The 24167-nt window shown below is 42.3% G+C and overlaps 1 protein-coding gene across 9 annotated transcripts in view; it reads right to left on the bottom strand.

Annotated features, from left to right (window-relative positions):
• Positions 1 to 24167, bottom strand: part of ADGRL1 (adhesion G protein-coupled receptor L1) — a 375793-nt gene that overhangs the window by 196450 nt on the left and 155176 nt on the right. For all 9 annotated transcript variants that reach the window (XM_040414670.1, XM_040414669.1, XM_040414664.1 and 6 more), the window contains one exon: positions 1321 to 1448. In XM_040414670.1, coding sequence (XP_040270604.1) covers positions 1321 to 1390 — 70 coding nt within the window. In that variant the 5' untranslated portion in view covers positions 1391 to 1448. The remainder of the gene's footprint in view (positions 1 to 1320; positions 1449 to 24167) is intronic.

Below are 24167 nucleotides of genomic sequence, written 5' to 3'. Positions count from 1 at the left end.
ACTGTGACATCACTGTGTATATTATCCCTGTACTGTGACATCATTGTGTACATTATCTCTGTACTGTGACATCACTGTGTATATTATCCCTGTACTGTGACATCACTGTGTACATTATCTCTGTACTGTGACATCACTGTGTACATTATCCCTGTACTGTGACATCACTGTGTACATTATCCCTGTACTGTGACATCATTGTATATATTATCCCTGTACTGTGACATCATTGTGTACATTATCTCTGTACTGTGACATCACTGTGTATATTATCTCTGTACTGTGACATCACTGTGTATATTATCCCTGTACTGTGACATCACTATGTACATTATCCCTGTACTGTGACATCATTGTGTACATTATCTCTGTACTGTGACATCACTGTGTACATTATCCCTGTACTGTGACATCACTGTGTACATTATCCCTGTACTGTGACATCACTGTGTATATTATCCCTGTACTGTGACATCCCTGTGTACATTATCCCTGTCCTGTGACATCATTGTATATATTATCCCTGTACTGTGACATCATTGTGTACATTATCTCTGTACTGTGACATCACTGTGTATATTATCTCTGTACTGTGACATCACTGTGTATATTATCCCTGTACTGTGACATCACTATGTACATTATCCCTGTACTGTGACATCATTGTGTACATTATCTCTGTACTGTGACATCACTGTGTATATTATCCCTGTACTGTGACATCACTGTGTACATTATCTCTGTACTGTGACATCACTGTGTACATTATCTCTGTACTGTGACATCACTGTGTATATTATCCCTGTACTGTGACATCACTGTGTACATTATCTCTGTACTGTGACATCACTGTGTACATTATCCCTGTTCTGTGACATCACTATGTACATTATCCCTGTACTGTGACATCACTGTGTTTATTATCACTGTACTGTGACATCATCATGTACATTATCTCTGTACTGTGACATCACTGTGTACATTATCCCTGTACTGTGACATCACTGTGTTTATTATCACTGTACTGTGACATCACTGTGTGCATTATCCCTGTACTGTGACATCACTGTATACGGGACGGTGTGCTTCTCTGAACTTGCGGATAAAATGGTCCAGGTGGAGTGGGGAGCCATGTGACGTTTTGATATGGGGCCCTCGGTTACTTGTTACACACATACGGGATTCTTTACTGTAAGAGCAGTGAGACTATGGACTGGATGCATTTCATGTAAGATGTAATATTATAAGTTGTAGTCGTTAGAGAGTTATTCTGATACAAAACCCCTCTAATAAACCAAGTAAGACTGAGTAAGCTCTCACCTTGAGTAGTGGACGTCAACAATATGGTGACTGAACAGAGACCCCACAAAACCAGCCAGGCCCCCGCCATACCGCTTGACACTGTCACTGAGCGCTCCTCTGTAACATCACCTCGCAGCCAGTGAGCTCTGCAAGGAAAGCAGAAGATATGAAGATATTAATATTACAAAGAGCCGTCTATTAGATAATGTCTTGATGACTTCATACCCACAACCATATTTTTCATCGCATTTTTGCGGATAGCACACTGACCCATTTTTTTTACCATATTTTGGTATGCTTTGTGGAGGAGAAAAGTCCTTTCTATTAATGGGAGTGAGAAAAATGCCGGATGCATTGGAATGTGTCTGTATTCTGTGGATCTGTCGCTTGTGAACCGCAATACGGAGACGGTTGTGTGCATGAAGCCTAAGAGGAAGAATTTTGTAGGACTTTTTCCTGACCATTGTACCATGTCTGGTATGTCTGCCCCAGATCATGTGTTCCTCCATGTCCGAAGTAACCTAAGAGCTGGAAATCAGTAAGGGTTAATAACTCTGACACCACTAGAGGAGCGAGACTATGTGAGAAATCCTCCAGTCCTCAGTGAGAGAGCGGGATCACAGGGCAGACCGCACATATTATATACGTATGAAAGAATACAACAGATTTCCCTCTAACCCCTTATATGAGACGCCCTTCCCCTCCCCCACCAGTAATAGCGCTGCTTTCCCAGATGCCGAGAGTCACCCCTCCTTTATTTCATTCCATTTCCACCTCTCATTCTATCTATCTATCTATCTATCTATCTATCTATCTATCTATCTATCTATCTATCTATCTATCTCATATCTATCTATCTATCTATCTATCTATCTATCTATCTATCTATCTATCTATCTATCTATCTATCTATCTATCTATCTATCTCATATACAGTATATACACTGCTCAAAAAAATAAAGGGAACACAAAAATAACGCATCCTAGATCTGAGTTAATTAAATATTCTTCTGAAATACTTTGTTCTTTACATAGTTGAATGTGCTGACAACAAAATCACACAAAAATTAAAAAATGGAAATCAAATTTTTTAACCCATGGAGGTCTGGATTTGGAGTCACACTCAAAATGAAAGTGGAAAAACACACTACAGGCTGATCCAACTTTGATGTAATGTCCTTAAAACAAGTCAAAATGAGGCTCAGTAGTGTGTGTGGCCTCCACGTGCCTGTATGACCTCCCTACAACGCCAGTGCATGCTCCTGATGAGGTGGCAGACGGTCTCCTGAGGGATCTCTTCCCAGACCTGGACTAAAGCATCTGCCAACTCCTGGACAGTCTGTGGTGCAACGTGACGTTGGTGGATAGAGCGAGACATGATGTCCCAGATGTGCTCAATTGGATTCAGGTCTGGTGAATGGGCGGGCCAGTCCATTACATCAATGCCTTCGTCTTGCAGGAACAGCTGACACACTCCAGCCACATGGAGCATTGTCTTGCATTAGGAGGAACCCAGGGCCAACCGCACCAGCATATGGTCTCACAAGGGGTCTGAGGATCTCATCTCGGTACCTAATGGCAGTCAGGCTACCTCTGGCGAGCACATGGAGGGCTGTGCGGCCCTCCAAAGAAATGCCACCCCACACCATTACTGACCCAATGCCAAACCGGTCATGCTGGAGGATGTTGCAGGCAGCAGAACGTTCTACACGGCGTCTCCAGACTCTGTCACGTCTGTCACATGTGCTCAGTGTGAACCTGCTTTCATCTGTGAAGAGCACAGGGCGCCATTGGCGAATTTGCCAATCTTGGTGTTCTCTGGCAAATGCCAAACGTCCTGCACGGTGTTGGGCTGTAAGCACAACCCCCACCTGTGGACGTCGGGCCCTCATATCACCCTCATGGAGTCTGTTTCTGACCGTTTGAGCAGACATGCACATTTGTGGCCTGCTGGAGGTCCCTTTGCAAGGCTCTGGCAGTGCTCCTCCTGTTCCTCCTTGCACAAAGGCGGAGGTAGCGGTCCTGCTGCTGGGTTGTTGCCCTCCTACGGCCTCCTCCACGTCTCCTGATGTACTGGCCTGTCTCCTGGTAGCGCCTCCATGCTCTGGACACTACGCTGACAGACACAGCAAACCTTCTTGCCACAGCTCGCATTGATGTGCCATCCTGGATAAGCTGCACTACCTGAGCCACTTGTGTGGGTTGTAGACTCCGTCTCATGCTACCACTAGAGCCAGCATTCAAAAGTGACCAAAACATCAGCCAGGAAGCATAGGAACTAAGAAGTGTTCTGTGGTCACCACCTGCAGAACCACTCCTTTATTGGGGGTGTCTTGCTAATTGCCTATAATTTCCACCTGTTGTCTATCCCATTTGCACAACAGCATGTGAAATTGATTGTCACTCAGTGTTGCTTCCTAAGTGGACAGTTTGATTTCACAGAAGTGTGATTGACTTGGAGTTACATTGTGTTGTTTAAGTGTTCCCTTTATTTTTTTGAGCAGTGTATATCTATTATCTATATATCTATTATCTATCTATTATCTATCCCTTATCTATCTCAAATCTATCTATCTCATATCTATCTATCTATCTATCTATCTATCTATCTATCTATCTCATATCTATCTATCTATCTATCTATCTATCTATCTATCTATCATCTATCTATCTATCTATCTATTATATATGTATCCATCGCTATGTATCTAACTATCGTATAAGTATTTTGCACATATTGCTTTGTCTGACTTTCTGCTCTCAGGGCCCCAACCCTTCCCTTTTCTAAGCCCAGCATGTAGACATTCATCACTCCCTTCTCCCTTCCATGCTCTCCGTTTCCCGCACACCTCTCTCCCTCTTGCTCCCTCCCCCTTCCTTATTAATCCTGGCACGCGCTCTGTCTTGAACACCTTTCTCCATCTCTCATTTGGCTGTAAATTTCAGCGATTATCGATTAAAAAACTCTACACATATCTCCCTCATCTCATCTTTCATACACAGCACTGTACCGTCATATCATTCATTATACATATAACCTCTCTATACACACAGCACTCTACCTTTATATCATTTATCATACATCTACCCACTTAATATGAACAGCACTCTACCTTCATATCATTCATTAAATGTAAAAGCAGTCTATACGCACAGCTCTCTAACTTCCTATCATCCATCATACATATAACCACTGTATACGCACAACGCTGTACCTTCATATCATTCATCATATGTATAATCTCTCTATTCACACAGCACTCTACCTTCATTTAATTCATCATAGGTATAACCACTATATACTCACAGCACTCTACCTTCATATCATGCATCATATGTACAGCCAGTCTATACGCACAGCACTGTACCTTCATATCATTCATCATAGATATGACCTCTCTATACACACAGCACTCTATCGTCATATCATTCATCATGTATATAGCCACTCTATGCACACATTACTGTACCTTCCTATCATTCATCATCCGTATAACCTCTTTATACACACAGCACTCTACCTTCATATAATTCGTAATACATATAACCACTATATACTCACAGCACTCTACCTTCATATCATGCATCACATGTATAGCCAGCCTATACACACACATCACTGTACCTTTATATCATGCATCAGACATATAACTATTGTGTATACACAGCACTCTACCTTCGTATTATTCATCATACATAATAACCTCTCTATACATACAGCACTCTACCGTCATATCAGTAAGTATACGTATAACCAGTATATACGCACAACACAACACTCTACCTTCATATCAGTAACTATACGTATAACCACTCTATGCACACAGCACTCTACCTTCATATCATTAATCATACATACATACAACTTAAAAAAATTCGCAATTTTCTAAATTTGAATCTCTTTGCTTTTAAGACATATAGTGACACCTCCTAAAATATTCATTAATTAACTTTCAACATATTCTACTTTATGTTGGCATCATTTTGCCAATTTCATTTTTTGCTTCATTTTAGAACATTATACAGCTTAAATTTTTAGAAGCAATTTTTCATATTTTGAAAAATTTTGAATTCAGTTCTGAAGTCACCGTGAAGGGCTTACATAATAGAAACTACCCAAAAATGACTTTAGGTGTTCCACAAGAATTAAAAGAAAATAAAGGTGGAATTTCACATTATTTTTATTTTTATTTTTTACAGATTTTCCATTTTAATTCATATTTTTACTGTAACACAGCAAGTGCTAGCAGCAAAACAAACCTCAATATTTATTACCCTGATTCTGCACTTTATGGAAACACCTGTGGTATAATGCTGGAATGGGTTTTGTGCGCCATGTCACATTTGAAGAGAGTCTGAGGTACCCCTACAATGGAAACCCCGCCAAAAATGACCCCATTTTGTAAACTACACCACTTAATATTTCAAGGGGTATATTGAACACTTTGACCTTATAGGCATTTCAAAGAATTTAGAAAAACTTGATAAAAAAAAAATAATTTCAATAAACTGTTACTTTAGCCCCAAATTTTTCCAGTAGCAGGAAGAAATGCATTACACAATTTTTTTTCTCCTGAATACAGAAACACCCCATATGTGGTTGTAAACTGCTGTATGCTGTATTTAATATCCTTGTATATATTGACCCTATTACTATTGTAAATAAGCTCCTATTTTTGGTGCCTCTGAGTGTCCTGAAAATACTGCAATAGGGTCTTATATGTACCGTGACCCGGACAGTGGAAGGCACTCCTAAGTTGACTGTATTGACCAGGTGGGCATAGACAAACTATAATCTAGATAACTGTGCCTGTGGTCATATCATTCTACCCTGTGTGAGTTTTTCTGCCTTTTGTATTATAAAGGACTTGGTCTGATTTTTATTATTATATATTTAGTAAAATAAAGTACTTGTTATTTTCATTTTAGCATTTCAATGGGCAGTGATTCTTTTTCTAATAGTGAGACGCCTGCCTACTTGATCATTCTCAGTGAAATTGTGTAAACTGCTGTATGGGCACACCAAAGGGCTCAGAAGGGAAGGAGTGCCATATGGCTTTTGGAGGGCAGATTTTGCCAAAATATTTTTCAGGCACCATGTTGCTCTTGAAAAGACCCTGAGGTACCCCTACAGTGAAACCCCCTAAAAAGTAACCTCATTTTGGAAACTACACCCCTCAAGGAATTTATTGAGGGGCGCAGTGAGTGCTTTGCCCCAACTGGCTTTTCATTGAATTTAGAAGCACTTGGCTGTGAAAATGAAAGATTTTTTCCAATAGACTGTTGCTTTAACCCCAATTTTTTCCTTTTCACAAGAAGTAACAGGAATCAAGAGCAACCCATAATTTGTTAAAATTTTTCTCCAGAATACAGTAACTTACCAAATGCGATCATAAACTGCTGTTTGGGCAGACTACAGAGTTCAGAAGAGAAAGAGCACCAGGTGCATTTGAGGCCTAGTTTGGTGATTTGTACGACACTGGCCAGCAACTGAAGATGCTCTGAGGTGAAATACAAAGATAAATCCCAAAGAGGTGACCCCATCACAGAGTTTTCCAAGGGGTGTAGTGAACATTTTGACTCAGCAGATGTCTTCTGCTGAGCCTCATAGGCTTCCATACGCATGCAAGTGTGTATACCAAGATAACTGTCAGTCACTGATAACTGCACAAAACGGAGGGGTCCTCAGTGATTGATAGCATTCTCTGTGTACACACTTACACAGAGAATGCTATCACTGATAAGACCTCCCCCATGTACAACTATCAGTGACTGACAACTACTGTATCTCTGTATACACACTTACACAGGGAATGCTATCAATTACAGATAATACCTCCCCTGTGTACAACTATCAGTGACTGACACCTATCTCTGTATACACACTTACACAGAGAATGCTATCAATCACTGGTAACACCTTCCCGTGTACAACTATCAGTGACTAAGAGCTATCTCTGTATACACACACTGAGAATGCTATCAATCACTGATAACTCCTCAAATGTCTACAATTTTTGGTGATTAACAGCTATCTAGGTATACACACTTATACAGAGAATACTCTCAGTCACCGATAACACCTTCCCCATGTAAAGCTGTCAGTGACTGACAGCTATCTCTATATACACAGTTACACAGAGAATGCTATCAATCATTGATAACACCTCGTCGGTGTGTACAACAATAAGTGACTGACAGCTATCTCTGTATACACACTTACACAGGGAATGCTATCAATTACTGATAGTACCTCCCCTGTGTACAACTATCAGTGACTGGCAGCTATCTCTGTATACACACTTACACAGAGAATGCTACCACTAATAACACCTCCCCCGTGTACAATGAAGTCAGAAAAAGCAGAGATATAAATGTATTAATTACAAGTTTTACTGCATCTTTTCCCACAAAACTATATACTAATCTGCTCAGCTTTTCCTGCTCTATAACATGCTGCCTGCAGATTGCACTGTATTTTCTAGTTGCAAGTCCTCTTTAAATTCACATGTACAGATGCTATACACAAAGCACTCCACCATACACGTATTGACAGAACACTGCACATAAGAAAGCTTCATATAGCATTGCTTTATGCACGCCTTAGACATAGTTATCATTATATGGTACACGTACACATTGAACATACAACACAATAGCCATATGCACTGATTATTCTATCTGCCATACATATTACTATACATGTACTTATATAACATATCAGCACACATTTTCTTTACCACATTCTGCAGTTTGTGCCTATTATGACTGGTAATTATACATTTCGCCGCGTCCTGATATATCTGGTTGTATGCAGCCCTGTCTGCTGCTCCCCCAGTGCTCCCAGTCCACCCACGCATGCAGATCTATCACTGCAGAGACTGACCCTACTACACCTTCATACTCTGTCTCTCCTACCATTCCCACTCATCTCACCTTCAGCTATTATGGCTGCACGTATCACACACCATTGTATGATATAATTTACCGCTCCTGCTGATACCGATGTATACACCTTCTGTTATTGCACCCTGCAAACACATTCCACCCTAACCTTGTGAATACACTATACTTACATCTCATACATGTACTGGAGCGCCAGAGCTTAGTCTTATAACCATACGTATGACTGCAGGTAAATCTACTGCATTATCTTATAGAATTCTCCCACAAACAAAGAGGTATATGACAAATTCAACTCTGCTACATCTGTAAATCTCCTATACACTGGTCTAGTCCGTCAGTGGTCAGAATATTGCATATTAGTGTTTGTATAGTGAATGGTGTGTGACCCCAGTGCCCATCCTACCACTATGTATCTGCACATAGACATGCCTCTATAGCCTTCAGTATAACATTCTCCCCTCCATGCCGCCGGCTTCCCTCCTTTACCAGGCTCAGTGCTGAGACTCCTTCCCTCTTCTCCCCCATTCCTCCTCTCCTCACCCCTCCTTCCAGCTCCCTCCCTCCTCTTCCAGTAAATGTTTCAGTACCACAGACAGCTCCTACCGAGCAGCAGCTGTGACACAAGGGAGGGGGATCGGGTCTGTGTGACTTATCCCAGGGAGACCTACCTGCAGGCGAGAAGAGGGAATCTATCTATCTATCTATCTATCTATCTATCTATCTATCTATCTATCTATCTGTCTGTCTGTCTGTCTGTCTGTCTGTCTGTCTGTCTGTCTGTCTATCTATCTATCTATCTGTCTGTCTGTCTGTCTGTCTGTCTGTCTGTCTATCTATCTATCTATCTATCTATCTATCTATCTGTCCCTATGACCTCTCATTATGTCACCTTCTACGACTCCCTCTTTTTAGGTCACTTTCTATGACTCCCTCTTGTTGGGTGTCTCTCCACGACTCCCACTTATAATCTCACCCTATATTGACTCCCTCTCATTGGGTCACTCGCTATTTGTTTTATTATACGCATTTATATAGCGCTACTATATTCTGCAGCGCTTTACAGACATTAGCGTCAAGCTGCCCCTTAGGGTCCATTCACACGTCCGCAAATGTTTTGCGGTCTGCAAATTGCGGATCCACAAAACACGGACACCCGACATGTGCGTTCCGCATTTTGCGGACCGCACATGGCCGGCACTATGATAGAAATGCCTATTCTTGTCCATGGCTGCGGACAAGAATAGGACATGCTCTATCTATTTTGCAGTGTGTGCTGTCCGCATCTTGTGCAGCCCCATTGAAATGAATGAGTCCGCACCCGTTTCGCAAAATTGCGGAACGGATGTGGACCCATTCATGTGGACGTGTGAATGGACCCTAATGGTGCTCACAATCTAAGTTCCCTATCAGTATGACTTTGGAGTGTGGGAGGAAACCAGAGAACCCGGAGGAAACCCACGCAAACACATACAAATTCCATACAGATGTTGTCCTTGGTGAGATTCGAACCTAGGACCCCAGCACAGCAAGTGCTAACCACTGAGCCACCATGCTGCCCACTCCCTCTCATTAGGTCACTCTTTTGTTGGGGCACTCTCTATGACTTCCTATTCTTAGGTCTCTCTCGAGGACTCCCTCTATTTGGGTCACTCCTTTGGACTCCCTTTTGTTGGGGCACTCTGTCACTCCCTCTTATTGGGTCACTTTCTATGACTTCCTATTCTTAGGTCACTCTCTAGGACTCCCTCTCATTGGGTCACTCTCTATGACTTCCTATTCTTAGGTCACTCTCTAGGACTCCCTCTCATTGGGTCACTCTCTATGACTTCCTATTCTTAGGTCACTCTCTAGGACTCCCTCTCATTGGGTCACTTTCTATGACTTCCTATTCTTAGGTCACTCTCTAGGACTCCCTCTCATTGGGTCACTCTCTATGACTTCCTATTCTTAGGTCACTCTCTAGGACTCCCTCTCATTGGGTCACTCTCTATGACTTCCTATTCTTAGGTCACTCTCTAGGACTCCCTCTCATGGGGTCACTCTCTATGACTTCCTATTCTTAGGTCACTCTCTAGGACTCCCTCTCATTGGGTCACTCTCTATGACTTCCTATTCTTAGGTCACTCTCTAGGACTCCCTCTCATTGGGTCACTCTCTATGACTTCCTATTCTTAGGTCACTCTCTAGGACTCCCTCTCATTGGGTCACTCTCTATGACTTCCTATGCTTAGGTCACTCTCTAGGGCTCCCTCTCATTGGGTCACTCTCTATGACTTCCTAGGCTTAGGTCACTCTCTAGGACTCCCTCTCATTGGGTCACTCTCTATGACTTCCTAGGCTTAGGTCACTCTCTAGGACTCCCTCTCATTGGGTCACTCTCTATGACTTCCTAGGCTTAGGTCACTCTCTAGGACTCCCTCTCATTGGGTCAGTCTCTAGGACTCCTTCCTATTAGCTTACTCTTTATGACTCCTTCTTCTTAGATCACTCTCTAGGACTCCCTCTAATTGGTCACTCTCTCTTCTCATACACTCGTGTCTTCCTCAATCTTTCTTATTGAGTCTGTCTCTATAGGACTCCCCTTCATGTCTTTCTGTACCTTCCCGGGTCTCTCTCTCTCCCTGCCTCCATTTCCTTGGGTTGCAGTCTGTTCCTCCCTCTCTTACATTCTTCCTCCCTCCTCTCTCTCTGTCGCTCTCCTTTGCTCACATTGTGTCTTCTCCCCTATTTTCCTTCTCTCTGTCTATTGCCTTGTGTCTCTTGAGGCTTCACAATCACTGCAGATAAATTTAGCACAGGAAACATCTAATAAACATCCGCCCTCCCACACCAACGCAGCACAGGTAGAAAAGACTCAAGTCCCGCCAAAACCCAGGCTGTGTGTCTGCACCTGTCTGGTGACATGGGTGATGCACGGCATGCAGTCACACAGAACAATCTGCAGCTCTGCATCCAGAAGTGTATATACTGTATATATATATATATTCATAGAAATCAGATCAGAGAAATAAATGTGTCATCCAATTCTCCATTATATCCTGATTAATCTCATCAATATGCCGCCAGACACCTGTAAATGTGAGCGCACCTTAGTAAACCCGTCCTTCCCCCAGTTATTGTTACCTGCTGATGGATCCATGTCAGTCTAATCGCAGCACAGTGAATAACGATTAACACAGTTTGTAATTACTGGCAGCTCTGATCTACCGCCTCCCTACATCAATATACCGCTAGCTGTGTACAGGAGCGAGTGGTGTCACTACACAGGGGGCCTAGGCATGTACACCGACACCCAGACATTTCCCATAATTACTACACAGCACACCATTATATACAGCAGTACGTATAGCAGTAAAAGGCACAGTTACAAGGTCGATCACAGTGTAATCCCTTCTCGATGGCAGTGTAGAAGCCACAATGATGGTAGTTGTAGTTGCTCTCCCTCTAAAGAACTCTTTAAAGTCTTTCATCAGAACCACAGCCAAGCAATGAGGTTCTTTTGTGTTAACTTCATCTGCAGTTTCCGGACAGACGGGTGCAAAACTTAGATATGGGTGGCCAATCTGTCTCGAAGCATTTGGGGATGCTTTAGGATTCCCTCTCCATAGCAGCAAAGTCTCTCTGCCATAAACGTGCACAATGCCTTGCTGCCTGAGTCCAACATATGGCCCTGTGGGTTCTAGACCTTCTACGATGTCTGGTCTCTTTCCTTCAGCCGTACTTTGGTAGCAGTGTTGCTTCCTTGGCAGCTGTAGTGTCAGAGACTGAGGTTATCTGAGCTTGGGCCTAGTCCATGCAGAGGCTCTCACCACTAGTGTTCAGCGCGAATATTCGAATTGCGAATTTTTTTCTCGAATATCGCAATTTCGAGATTTCGCGAATATTTAGAATATCGTTCTATATATTCGCGAAATCGAATATTCGTTTTTTTTCTTTTATTATATTTTTTTCTTTCCCACTTCCCTAAAGTTGTTTTTACCTGTCCTTTGGATTCCTGGCTTCCTGGCTGCTCCAGTCAGTGGCGTTTTCAACTTGCTGCTATATTCCATATTAGCTAAATTACAATCTAATCTATATGTGTATTTTACGAAATTTCGCAATAGTCGCAATTGCGATGCGAGTAATATAACACGAAATATTCGCATGAAGATTTCAACTTAGCACTGCTATACTCCATATTCTAGCCTAATATGGAATATAGCTGTGCTAAGTTAGCACTGCTATATTCCATATTAGGCTAGAATATGGAGTATAGCAGAGCTAAGTTGAAATCTTCATGCGAATATTTCGTGTTATATTAGTCGCATCGCAATTTCGACTTTTTCAAATGTTCTTAATATTGCTCTAACTTCGTCTTTTAGAAATTTCGTAATATTGCTCTTACTTCGTCTCTTAGAATATTACGAATATTCTAAAAGACGAAGTTAGAGCAATATTACGAAATTTCGTAAAATACACATATAGATTGTAATTTAGCTAATATAGTGCTATAATCCCTTTTTTTTCCTGTAATTTTTTTTTTGCCTCTTCTGAACTTAAGTTTTGTAAAATATGTACACTATTAAAAATTATTACTATAGCAGTATATTAGCTTAAATACAATCTATGTGTATTTTACGAAATTTCGTAATATTGCTCTAACTTCGTCTTTTAGAATATTACGAATATTCTAAAAGACGAAGTTAGAGCAATATTAAGAACATTTGCAAAAGTCGAAATTGCGATGCGAGTAATATAACACGAAATAGTCGCATGAAGATTTCAACTTAGCACTGCTATATTCCATATTAGGCTAGAATATGGAATATAGCTGTGCTAAGTTTAAATCTTCATGCGAATATTTCGTGTTATATTACTCGCATCGCAATTTCGACTTTTGCAAATGTTCTTAATATTGCTCTAACTTCGTCTTTTAGAATATTCGTAATATTCTAAGAGACGAAGTTAGAGCAATATTACGAAATTTCGTAAAATACACATATTAGCCTAGCCATAGTCATTAGCATAGGAACGTTGCCTTATACTATCAAGATAAATTTTCGCAATATGCGAAAAAATAATTTCGCGATAATTGGAATAATTGCGAATATTCGATTTCGACGAATATAACACGAATATTCATGCGAATATTCGCGAAATATCGCGAAATCGAATATGGCACCTCCCGCTCATCACTACTCACCACACACGTCTCTCCTGGAGCTTCTCCTCAGAATAGACTCTAATGACTACTAACCAGGGGGCGCAACCAGTCCATCACCAGGCATCCTAAACACAGTCTGCCAATTGGTTAACCGGTAACTTGCCAATACGTTGCTACTGAGTTTACATCAACACAGCAAATTACAACTTTTAACGTAAAGGGGTTATCACATGACTAATGTAAAAATGAAAATCAGACATCATATAGTACATGACAACCTCTTTCTAACAAAACTAGAACCAGCCCTGCACCTCCCATGGATCCAGAGATCTCCCCATTCATTGCTCTGCTAGATTTATATCAAGGGGAGTGTCGTTACTGCTGCAGCTCAGGGTGCGTGTCTCAGCTCTCCCTATCACAGCTCAGGGGGCGTGTCCATTCTGCTGCAGCTCTCTCCCTATCACAACTAAGGAGGCAGTTGAAGGAACTGAGCATGTGCGGCCTTTTCAGTAAGCAGGTCAAAGAAATAAGAAGAAAAACAAGCAGCAGGTGGCGCTATACAGATGCATTTTATTAAATAACTCACTGGCTATGCAAAATATTAATTACATGCAATTACAAAAGTAATCAGGTGCTAGTTTGAAAACTGTAGAATATTTTTTGTGGGACAACCCCTTTAAGAACATTGCATTAACTCTTTAGGTATAAGTTAACTCTATGCAGTACTCCTCTGGGGTATGGATACTAAACATCATTATATACCATATACATTATCAGTGTATATACAGATACCTCTCATCATTATTAGTGTTGATCGAGTACCAAAGTGCTCGGGTGCTCTGGCTGAACACATCACGATGCTCTGGTGCTCTACCGAGCACCCGAGTATAATGGAAGTCAATGGGAGAACCCGAGCATAAAACCAGGCACCTCCTACTCTGAAGAGGGGAGGGTACCTGGTTCATAGGAAAAGGTCAGAAATTGATGGAAACACCACTGAAATGGTTTGGGAACAGCATGGGGAGGATGTCTGGATGCATCTTGGACTCCCAGGTCTCTGCTGGGAATGATGTTGTCCGAGTAGTACGCCACTTTTACAGACTGACAATAATACGCACAAAAACTAAAAAAAAAAAAAAAAATATGGTACAATTGTTTAGGTAGTGGGACTCCTACACTCATAAAGCCTATGCACTAAGGGAAAGGGCTGCCAAAAACTACAAGAAACCGGCACTCCAATACACCCTTTATTACACATAAAGGAGGGCATCATACACAGCCTTGAAAAATTATGATTGATGGCCTACTGGTGACCCTCAAAAACATATGGAGCAAGGGCCTTCTGGCGACCCTCTAAAACATTAGGGGCGAGGGCTTGCTGCCGCATAGGTGAATCTAGATAACCTCTGTGCGATTGCACGTCCCAGTGACGGCGACGATCCATTTGGATGTCTTCCCTATCAACTTTCGATGGTACTTTCTGCGCCTACCATGGTGATCACGGGTAACGGGGAATCAGGGTTTGATGCCGGAGACGGAGCTTGAGAAAGGGATACCACATCCAAGGGAGGTCAATGGCTGAAATCTGATTGGCTGTTGTTGCCTTGCCCCTTTTTTTTCCTAATTGTGAACCACCTAGAGAGGGTGGGTCAAGTTATTAAACACAAGCGTCCAAGGAAGGCAGCAGGTGCGCGGCAATTGCCCACTCCCGACTCGGGGAGGTAGTGACGATAAAACACAATGCAGGACTCCTAGGCGGACCTGTTATTGGAATGAGTACACTTTCCGTTAACGAGGATCTATTGGAGGGCAAGTCTGGTGCCAGCAGCCAACTCCCGGCCTCCACAACGTTCACCCAGTGTGCCATCATGGTGAGGATTCTGTTGACCAGACTCTTGGCTACCGAGACTGGACTTTGTGGAAGACAGGGTGGTGCTTAACCAACTGGAAGCATTATCTGCTGCAATCCAACCGACCACCTGGTCTGACTTCGAGAGCGTTGACCTGTGCCGCCCTGCAAACTGGGACATGAAACTAAGTATCGTGGATGATTGTTTTTCTTGTGCTCTGGCGGCAGGCACAGTTTCACCGCAACCAGGGCCACGGCCTCTGCGTGCACAATCAGCATCACGACCACTTCCCTGTCCCTTACTGCAGTGTATATACAGATACCTCTCATCATTATATACCGTGTACATTATCAGTGTATATACAGATACCGCTCATCCTTATATACCGTGTACATTATCAGTGTATATACAGATACCTCTCATCATTATATACCGTGTACATTATCAGTGTATATACATGTAACGGCTACCCAGATAGTGAGAGGGTATCAGCCGTTGGGGACGTCCTTTTCCTGGCAAGCTGCTGGGTACGAGGGCAGCTGGTATAACCCCATCCACGCGGTCCAGAGGTAGAGTCGGGTTCAGCGGTAAAAAGAGCGGCGTAACGATCCCATATTTTCCCTCTCAAGAACAAGACGAGGCTCCGTTTTGAAGGGTTAGAAAAACATGAACCTTTATTGAGGGCTACCCGCCCGTATTTATGCAGGTCCCCATCTGGTGTACATGCCCCTAGGGGACCAGAAGGAGAACTGTGACACAGGACAGATACGTAGCACTCAGGATACACAGACACAACACATCCCCACAATGCATCATGGTTTCCTCCTCTCTGCCCTGGAGACACCCGAAGAGCAATTCAATTGTCTCTCAGGACAAAGGGAAATCACCAATACACATGTGGGAACAACAGGACAGGAATCACCACCCAACACACAATGTCACACCCTCACAGCAAACACAGACATTTAACCTATTCCCAGATAGCTCAAGTCTGAGTGCATATCATTAGGGGAATGCCGCTCAGAGTACACAAATACAATAAAATTAGCTATCTAGGTGCCATTTTTTAATCCATACGGATGGGTCTGTCACAAATTCCAACCGCGTTCGGTCCTATTAACAGTCCAGACATGCGGCATAGTTCTGTTACACTGTTCTTGAAGGGTAATATGTCCCGGGGCCATAGTCGTAGGGCAGGAGGCTAGCCATAAGTTTTCTACAATGCCCAGTGGCAAATGGCAGTTTGTCACAATACAGATCCCTCTTATCATTATATACCGTGTCCATTATCAGTGTATATACAGATACCGCTCATCATTATATACCGTGTACATTATCAGTGTATATAGAGATACCTCTCATCATTATATACCGTGTCCATTATCAGTGTATATACAGATACCGCTCATCATTATATACCGTGTACATTATCAGTGTATATACAGATACCGCTCATCATTATATACCGTGTACATTATCAGTGTATATACAGATACCGCTCATCATTATATACCGTGTACATTATCAGTGTATATACAGATACCTCTCATCATTATATACCGTGTACATTATCAGTGTATATACAGATACCTCTCATCATTATATACTGTGTACATTATCAGTGCATATACAGATACCTCTCATTATATACTGTGTACATTATCAGTGTATATACAGATACCTCTCATCATTATATACCGTGTACATTATCAGTGTATATACAGATACCGCTCATCATTATATACCGTGTACATTAACAGTGTATATACAGATACCTCTCATCATTATATACCGTGTACATTATCAGTGTATATACAGATACCTCTCATTATATACCGTGTACATTATCAGTGTATATACAGATACCTCTCATTATATACAGTGTACATTATCAGTGTATATACAGATACCTCTCATTATATACCGTGTACATTATCAGTGTATATACAGATACCTCTCATTATATACCGTGTACATTATCAGTGTATATACAGATACCGCTCATCATTATATACCGTGTACATTATCAGTGTATATACAGATACCTCTCATTATATACAGTGTACATTATCAGTGTATATACAGATACCTCTCATTATATACCGTGTACATTATCAGTGTATATACAGATACCTCTCATCATTATATACCGTGTACATTATCAGTGTATATACAGATACCTCTCATCATTATATACCGTGTCCATTATCAGTGTATATACAGATACCGCTCATCATTATATACCGTGTACATTATCAGTGTATATACAGATACCTCTCATCATTATATACCGTGTACATTATCAGTGTATATACAGATACCGCTCATCATTATATACCGTGTACATTATCAGTGTATATACAGATACCTCTCATCATTATATACCGTGTACATTATCAGTGTATATACAGATACCTCTCATTATATACCGTGTACATTATCAGTGTATATACAGATACCTCTCATCATTATATACCGTGTACATTATCAGTGTATATACAGATACCTCTCATCATTATATACCGTGTACATTATCAGTGTATATACAGATACCTCTCATCATTATATACCGTGTACATTATCAGTGTATATACAGATACCTCTCATCATTATATACCGTGTACATTATCAGTGTATATACAGATACCTCTCATTATATACCGTGTACATTATCAGTGTATATACAGATACCTCTCATCATTATACACCGCGTACATTATCAGTGTATATACAGATACCTCTCATCATTATATACCGTGTACATTATCAGTGTATATACAGATACCGCTCATCATTATATACCGTGTACATTATCAGTGTATATAGAGATACCTCTCATTATATACCGTGTACATTATCAGTGTATATACAGATACCTCTCATTATATACTGTGTACATTATCAGTGTATATACAGATACCTCTCATCATTATATACCGTGCACATTATCAGTGTATATACAGATACCTCTCATTATACACCGTGTACATTATCAGTGTATATACAGATGCCTCTCATCATTATATACCGTGTACATTATCAGTGTATATACAGATACCGCTCATTATATACCGTGTACATTATCAGTGTATATACAGATACCTCTCATCATTATATACCGTGCACATTATCAGTGTATATACAGATACCTCTCATTATATACCGTGTACATTATCAGTGTATATACAGATACCTCTCATTATATACCGTGTACATTATCAGTGTATATACAGATACCGCTCATTATATACCGTGTACATTATCAGTGTATATACAGATACCTCTCATCATTATATACCGTGCACATTATCAGTGTATATACAGATACCTCTCATTATATACCGTGTACATTATCAGTGTATATACAGATACCTCTCATTATATACTGTGTACATTATCAGTGTATATACAGATACCTCTCATCATTATATACCGTGCACATTATCAGTGTATATACAGATACCTCTCATTATACACCGTGTACATTATCAGTGTATATACAGATGCCTCTCATCATTATATACCGTGTACATTATCAGTGTATATACAGATACCGCTCATTATATACCGTGTACATTATCAGTGTATATACAGATACCTCTCATCATTATATACCGTGCACATTATCAGTGTATATACAGATACCTCTCATTATATACCGTGTACATTATCAGTGTATATACAGATACCGCTCATTATATACCGTGTACATTATCAGTGTATATACAGATACCTCTCATTATATACCGTGTCCATTATCACAGTGTAGAGATACTTGTCATCTACACTGCTATATGTAACGGATATCCCTCTCGATAGTCACACCTATCTCTCTCATTCACAGACTTCCTCTGTTCATTTGGCTTTACTTATAATCTGTATGTGGCTAAAACCTTAATCTACTTGAAACATCCCTCAGCAGGATCAGCCATACGTCCCGCACTGCCTGTGACAATCTCCTTATGAGCAGCCTGCTACAGCCTCCGAAAAAAAAATTAAAGGGGTTGTCCAGTTACAAAAATATCTTTGCATGTGCTAAAATAATTTGGTCTTAATCTCACTAAAATTCTGGTGTTTATTTTTCTGAAGCTATTGGATGCCGCCCAAAGTCTGAACACCCCCATTTCCAGGTTGCGTACGACACAGGACGACGTTTCTTGTGTTGGCTCGTCATCAGTAGTGTGGCTGATGGGACATTGCCAACTTGCTCAGTTTAGTAGCTAAGCTAGCCACCTTCTCAGTCTATGTTTCGGCTCTAATAGGAGCCCGGGCTGGCTAAGCTATCCCCTTCAGTACAGTTGTTGGGATGTTTCAGAAAATGAAGTGATGGTGTTGGGAGCCTTTGGATAAGGCCGTTGCTTTGTACATTGGGGACTGCAATTTGTGGTCCACAATGCAAGGGCAACATCCGTGCGGATTCTGCAGATGAATCCAGACCCATTCAACTTGAATGGGTCCGTGATCCGTTCTCACTGCAAAAAAATAGAACATGTTCTATTTTTTTGCGGTGTGGAGCTCCGTAGAACTCAAGTGATGCCCCTATATTGCGGACCTGCTGTTTACGGGCCTGGCCGGCACACATTTCGAGGAAGCATATTGGACAACGCCTTTGAGACAATAGTGGGTTGTCAACTTTTCTAAAGTAAATGGCAGGTGTCCAATAGTTTCCAACAGCCGAGAAGAGGACATATTTGGATACCAGAAGCGTGGGCCAGGATTGTGAGGCAAAAATCTAGTTTAGTGGAGGTGGCATCGGTTTAGGCATATTATATACAGGTGAAACTCTAAAAATTAGAATATCGTGCAAAGTTCATTTATTTCAGTAATGTAACTTAAAAGGTGAAACTAACATATGAGATAGACTCATTACATGCAAAGCGAGATATTTCAAGCCTTTACCGTATTTTTCGCCCTATAAGACGCACCGGCCCATAAGACGCACCTAGGTTTTTGGGGAGGAAAATAAGAAAAAAAATTTTTTTAACCAAAAGGTGTGCTGTGTGTTTGGTGGGTTTGGAACTAATGGTGGTCTGTGGATGGCACTATTACTGGGGATCTGTGGATGACTGACACTGTTATGGGGGATCTGTGGATGACGGACACTGTTATGGGGGGGATCTGTGGATGACAGACACTGTTATGGGGGGATCTGTGGATGACGGACACTGTTATGGGGGGATCTGTGGATGACGGACACTGTTATGGGGGGGATCTGTGGATGACGGACACTGTTATGGGGGGGATCTGTGAATGACGGACACTGTTATGGGGGGGATCTGTGGATGACGGACACTGTTATGGGGGGGATCTGTGGATAACGGACACTGTTATGGGGGGATCTGTGGATGACTGACACTGTTATGGGGGGGATCTGTGGATGACGGTCACTGTTATGGGGGGGATCTGTGGATGACGGACACTGTTACAGGGGGATCTGTGGCTGGCACTGTTATGGGCTGGGGGGATCTGTGGGTGGCACTGTTATATATGTGCCATCCACAGACCCCCCAGCCCATAACAGTGCCATCCACAGACCCCCCCCCAGCCCATAACAGTGACATCCACAGACCCCCCCCTCAGCCCATAACAGTGACATCCACAGACCCCCCCAGCCCATAACTGTGCCATCCACAGATCGCTGCCGCCAGTATACAAATATAAGATGTTATATTCATTTATTGGTTATTAAACATGCCCCCTCAGTCCTATTACTACCTTACATCCTAATCGCTTCTGTAGAATTCAGGCAGCCCAAGCCGGGCGGCCGGCGCGTCTCTCACTGACGTCACTTGCCTGCGCCGCCGGCTTCATTCAGGCACATGACAAGAGTTACGCTGCCGCCCGCCTGGCCTGCCTAAATTCTACAGATGAGATTAGGATGTAAGGTAGTAATAGGACTGAGGGGGCATGTTTAATAACCAATAAATGAATATGACATCTTATATTAGTATACCGGAGCGGCGGGGCGGGGCTATACTACACTGACTGCACCGCCCCGCCGCTATTGCCGGCCCCCAGCTCCTCCTCCCAGTCCCTCCCCGAGTCCCCGCTCGCTCCTACATCGCAGCTTGCGATGTAAAACGGCAAGCATTCGCCCCATAAGACGCAGGGGCATTTCTCCCCCATTTTGGGGGAAGAAAAAGTGCGTCTTATGGGGCGAAAAATACGGTATTTGTTAAAATTTGGATGATTACGGCTTACAGCTTATAAAAAACCCAAAGTCTAAATTTTGAGGTACCCTTTGCTCAGGGGGTATGGATTACCGTATTTTTCGCTTTATAAGACGCACCTGATTATAAGACGCATCTAGGTTTTTGAGGAGGAAAATAAGAAAAAAAATATTTTGAACCAAAAGATGTGCTTTTGGTGGATTTTGAACTAATAGTGTTCTGGGGATGACATTGTTATGGAGAACCTGTGGATGACACACTGTTATGAGGGATCTGTGGATGACACACTGTTATGAGGGATCTGTGGATGACAATGTTATAGGGATCTGTGGATGACACACTGTTATGGGGGATCTGTGGATGTCACACTGTTATGGGGATCTGTGGATGACACACTGTTATGGGGGATCTGTGGATGATGCACTGTTATGGGGGACCTGTGGATGATGCACTTTTATGGGGACCTGTGGATGATGAACTGTTATGGGGGACCTGTGGATGACGCACTGTTATGGGGGTCTGTGGATGACACACTGTTATGGGGATCTGTGGATGACACACTGTTATGGGGATCTGTGGATGACACACTGTTATGGGGGATCTGTGGATGATGCACTGTTATGGGGGACCTGTGGATGATGCACTTTTATGGGGACCTGTGGATGATGAACTGTTATGGGGGACCTGTGGATGACGCACTGTTATGGGGGTCTGTGGATGACACACTGTTATGGGGATCTGTGGATGACACACTGTTATGGGGGATCTGTGGATGACAATGTTATGGAGAATCTGTGGATGACACACTGTTATGGGGGACCTGTGGATGATGCACTGTTATGGGGGATCTGTGGATGACACACTGTTATGGGGGATCTGTGGATGACACACTGTTATGGGGGATCTGTGGATGACACACTGTTATGGGGGATCTGTGGATGACACACTGTTATGGGGGATCTGTGGATGACACACTGTTATGGGGGATCTGTGGATGACACATTGTTATGGGGGACCTGTGGATGATGCACTGTTATGGGGGATCTGTGGATGATGCACTGTTATGGGGATCTGTGGATGACACACTGTTATGGGGGATCTGTGGATTATGCACTGTTATGGGGGACCAGCATAAGATGCTATATGTCTGGATGACACACATATAGCATCTTATGCTGGTCCCCCTCATGGCCCTATGTTTCACAGGATTACTTTATTAATATGTGTCCCATTACACTCTGCGCACAGCAGTCTCTTTGTATGTAAAGTCTATTTCTTTAATGCTGCAACAATCGCTCTCTTTTGATAAACTAGCCTAATCGTCTGAAACAGTACTCACTATGAATGCAGCGGTCCGGCCGGTGCGTGACGTCACTCAGTCAGTCACGCTCCTCCCACTTCATTAAAGGAGCAGGAGTGCGACTGACGTCACGTGCCGGCCGGACCGCTGCATTCATAGTGACTACTGTTTCAGACGATTAGGCTAGTTTATCAAAATAGGAGCGATTGCGTTAGCATTAAAGAAATAGACTTTACATAGAAAGAGACTGCTGTGCGCGGGGCCTGGTGTAATACAGTGACTGCACCAGACCCCGCTGCGAGTTGCCAGCCTCCAGCCCCTCCTCCCACCCCGCATAACTGTGTCTGATGTATCGCCGGCCGCGCTGTGCAGCATACCAGCCTGCGATACATCAGTGTCAGCCATGTAAAAATGACACCATCGCTTTATAAGACGCACTGCCATTTTCCCCCTACCTTTGGGGGGGAAAAGTGCGTCTTATAAAGTGAAAAATATGGTAATTAGCTGACTAGAGTGTGACACTTTGAGCCTAGAATATTGAACCTTTTCACAAAATTTGATTTTTAAGTTGCATTAATGCAATTCCTTTTAATTTGCATTACTGAAATAAATGGACTTTTGCACGATATTCAAATTTTTTCGAGTTTCACCTGTAGGTAATAATAAGAAAAGGGGACATTTGTCAACAGATATTAGTATGTGATTTAGGTCAGGGCAGGAGGAAATCTACAAATCAGTCTACAAATCAGTCATAAAACAAAGCTGGTTAGAAAGTCCTTGGCACTGTAGACGGAGGCAAAGCCTGTGGGGAACAGGGTTGACAACCAAAATTTTTTTTATCCCAAAATCAGGGACAACCCAAATTTTTTACAGACACATTGGAAAACCATAATGCATGATAAAGATTATACGCAATACATTTAAAGAGGACCTTTCATTGGTTTGTAGTAAGTGAGATAAATATCTGTACCTGCGGGGTACCTCCCCCCGCTAATGCTGCCACCCTGCCTGGTTTTTTAAAATAGCGCTCTTGCGCCCCTGGCTGTGATGTATGCTAATACTGAAAAAAACTCCCTGGCTGAGATGCTCTGCGCTGCAATTGGACAGGGGAGACGGAGAGACGCCCACAGAGAACGACTGCGTCTCCTCCCCTTTGCTCCGATGCTCAGTATTAGCATACTGAGCGCAAAATATGCAGGGGGCCATAACGGGGGGCAGGAACGCTATTTTTAAAAAAACAGGCAGGGTGGCAGCATCAGCGGGGGTACCCCGCAGGTACAGATATTTATCTCACTTACTACAAACCAATGAAAAGTCCTCTTTAATACAATACATTAAAGGGCGTCTGTCAGGAGATTTGTACCTATGACACTGGCTGACCTGTTACATGTGCATTTGGCAGCTGAAGACATCTGTGTTGGTCCCATGTTCATATGGTCCGCATTGCTGAGAAATGTGGCTTCATCACTTACACTGCCTCAGCCTGTCAATCAAAG

This window comes from Bufo bufo, chromosome 1, assembly GCF_905171765.1.
Source record: "Bufo bufo chromosome 1, aBufBuf1.1, whole genome shotgun sequence".
NCBI lineage: Eukaryota > Metazoa > Chordata > Amphibia > Anura > Bufonidae > Bufo > Bufo bufo.
The sequence above is the reverse complement of the archived record's forward strand: the minus strand, read 5'-3'. Positions and strand labels throughout refer to the sequence as shown.